This window comes from Coffea eugenioides, unplaced genomic scaffold, assembly GCF_003713205.1.
Source record: "Coffea eugenioides isolate CCC68of unplaced genomic scaffold, Ceug_1.0 ScVebR1_1736;HRSCAF=2642, whole genome shotgun sequence".
NCBI lineage: Eukaryota > Viridiplantae > Streptophyta > Magnoliopsida > Gentianales > Rubiaceae > Coffea > Coffea eugenioides.
In genome coordinates, this window is record NW_020862159.1 from 40,680 (window position 1) to 43,468 (window position 2,789).

General features: G+C 37.8%; 1 protein-coding gene across 1 annotated transcript; it reads left to right on the forward strand.

Annotated features, from left to right (window-relative positions):
• Positions 1-260: 260 nt before the first annotated feature.
• LOC113755786 (probable indole-3-acetic acid-amido synthetase GH3.1) lies at positions 261-2,337 on the forward strand. The gene is made up of 3 exons (XM_027299691.1): positions 261-541; positions 721-825; positions 948-2,337. The coding sequence occupies exons 1-3, from the start codon at positions 261-263 to the stop codon at positions 2,335-2,337; spliced, it is 1,776 nt and encodes a 591-aa protein (XP_027155492.1).
• The last annotated feature ends 452 nt before the right edge of the window (positions 2,338-2,789 follow it).

Sequence of the window (2,789 nt, forward strand, 5' to 3'; positions counted from 1 at the left end):
TTCTTTGTTTTGGAGGTTGCATAACTTGCATTTTGGGTTTGGGTATTGGGACCACTTTACAAATTAAGGTTGACAAGCTAACAAAATTTTCGTCCAAAATGTCTAACAGTTTAATTCGATCACTCAGGTTTGATTGCACATTTCTCTCTCTCTCTCTCTGTATATATATATATATATACACACACACACACACATGTATATCCCTAAACTACATCTACATCCCATAATCCCTCCTTTTCTTTAACATTCTTCAAGTCATAATGGAAACTAATTGGAATACGGAGGCTCTAGAGTTCATTGAAGAGGTGACCAAAAATGCTGGTCAAGTCCAGAAGATGGTCTTGGCAGATATACTAAAACAGAATGCTGAAACTGAGTATCTACAACGATTCAATCTTGATGGTGCAACTGACACTAAGACATTTACATCCAAAGTTCCATGTATTACTTACGAGGATATTCGGCCTGAAATTCAGCGTATGGAAAACGGTGATCGTTCCGCCATCTTGACAGCTCTACCTGTTTCTGAATTTTTGCTCAGGTGAATTTTGTTACCTATATACACCATAGGTTCTTCAAGAATTTTTTTTTCACTGTTTGATATGCAAACCAGTTTCCTTAAAAGACTGCTAGTAAATAATTTTTTCATATTTGATTAGTTAAAGTTAAGCACCTTCTTGAATTTTTTTGTACTTAGCCACAAATTTTTAACTTTTTCAGCTCTGGGACGACGACATCAGGTAAAAGAAAACTGATCCCTATGCCCGAAGAAGAATGGAATCGTCGTCAGGTTCTATCAAGTCTTCAGATGCCAGTCATGAACACGTAAGACAAATTAATCCATTAAAGTCATGTATAGAAATGCCAGTCATGTATATATGTATGTATGCATGCATGTGTATATATATATATATATGTATGTATTTATTTATTCCTCCATAAGACAGCTATGTTCCAGATTTGAACAAGGGAAAAGGGCTGTATTTCTACTTTTCATGGCCAGAGACAAGGACCCCAGGAGGACATATGACACTAACAGCCCTTGCTAAATACTACAGAAGTGAACACTACAAGAACCAAAGACGTGATCCCTACACCCAATACACAAGCCCCTATGAAAGTGTCCTGTGCACAGATTATGTCCAAAGCATGTATGTCCAATTGCTGTGTGGGCTCTATCAACGCAAACAAATCAACCGGGTTGGTGCTTCTTTGGCTTCAGCACTACTCCGAGTCATTAAGTTTTTTGAACTCAATTGGCAAGATTTGGTTCATGACATTAGAGTTGGATCACTCAATCCCAAAATAACTTACGAGCCACTTCGAGAATGCATGGCTCGAATCATGAAATCCGATCCAGAACTTGCAGATTTTTTAACCAGTGAGTGCTCTGGAGAGAATTGGGAAGGAATTATTCAAAGAATTTGGCCTAATGCAAAGTATCTCGAAACTTTAATCACTGGTTCAATGATCCAATATGCTACCTCCCTCGATTATTATAGCGGCGGGCTACCCATTTCAACTGCCAAGTATGCATCCTCTGAGTGTTGCTTCGGAATTAACCTCAATCCCATATCCAAACCCGAAGACGTGTCATTTACTTTCATGCCAAACTTAGCCTATTTCGAATTTATACCGCAGGAACATCATTCTTCCAAGATGGATATCGGTAATAGTACTGTTACAACTCCTGACCTTATTGATCTTGTGGATGTAGAAGTTGGCAAGGACTATGAAGTCGTGATTACTACATATGCCGGATTGTACAGGTATCAAATGGGCGATATACTTAGAGTAACAGGATTTCACAATTCGGCACCAAAATTCAAGTTCTTGAGGAGGAAAGGTGTGCTATTGAGCATTGAAGGGGATAAAACAGATGAGGTTGAGTTACAAATGGCTATGGATAATGCATCCCAAATTCTCCAAGCATACAATGTAAGCTTGGTTGATTATACGAGTCATGCAAGTAAAAAGATAGCTCCAGGGCATTATGTTATATATTGGGAGTTGTCAGTTAAGGACTCGGACAAGAATGTACAAAGTGATGAGGCTATCAGCCGTTGCTGCCAAACAATTGAGAACTCATTCAGCTTAATATACAAACAATATCGAGTACACGGAGCAATTGCACCACTGGAAATTCGTGTGTTAAAGAATGGTACATTTCAGGATCTTGTGGAGTTTGCTGTCTCTAGAGGGGCTTCTATTGGTCAATATAAGGTGCCTAGATGTGTAGAAACTGGACCAGTCTTGGAGTTTCTTGATTCGAGAGTAATTTCCAGTCATTTCAGCCCATGTCTGCCTTCTCTGGCTTCAGAAGAATCTGAAGAGTGACTCGTGGATATTAGAAAAAATATGTAGCATTTCTTATTGTTTCTTTACTGTCAAAGTGTACTATTTTGGAGCTATTAATCCTAATATCATGGGTGACCTTCCTAGTTACTAGATCAACCTGCTATAATAATTTCATAAACACCTAGAGAAGAGAATAATACTGGTGTCAACTCACTTTTCCTTGCTTAAAATTACAAGGAACCAAGTGCCTGAATTTGTTGTGTAGACTTGTCATGGCTTTTATTAACATCTCTTCTTGAAATGATTCTGCGTAGACATGATATTCTATTCACAAATTGTAAGGTGGGATTGAAATTCAAATCATGTACCTACAATTGAAGGATGTCTCTAATGTTCATTATAAGTTTAATGTGCTTATGATGTTAATATTCATTCCACTTTATTAATTTGACAATTTATCCTACGGCATGTGTGAGTTTTGTGTCATGTAT

What these genes read in the sequence shown, in the direction of transcription:
- LOC113755786 (XM_027299691.1), top strand. Translation starts at nt 261, where the DNA reads ATGGAAACTAATTGGAATACGGAGGCTCTAGAGTTCATTGAAGAGGTG. An exon ending in GTTTCTGAATTTTTGCTCAG is followed by an intron (nt 542 to 720) that starts GTGAATTTTGTT and finishes TAACTTTTTCAG; the next exon opens with CTCTGGGACGACGACATCAG. An exon ending in CAGATGCCAGTCATGAACAC is followed by an intron (nt 826 to 947) that starts GTAAGACAAATT and finishes TCCATAAGACAG; the next exon opens with CTATGTTCCAGATTTGAACA.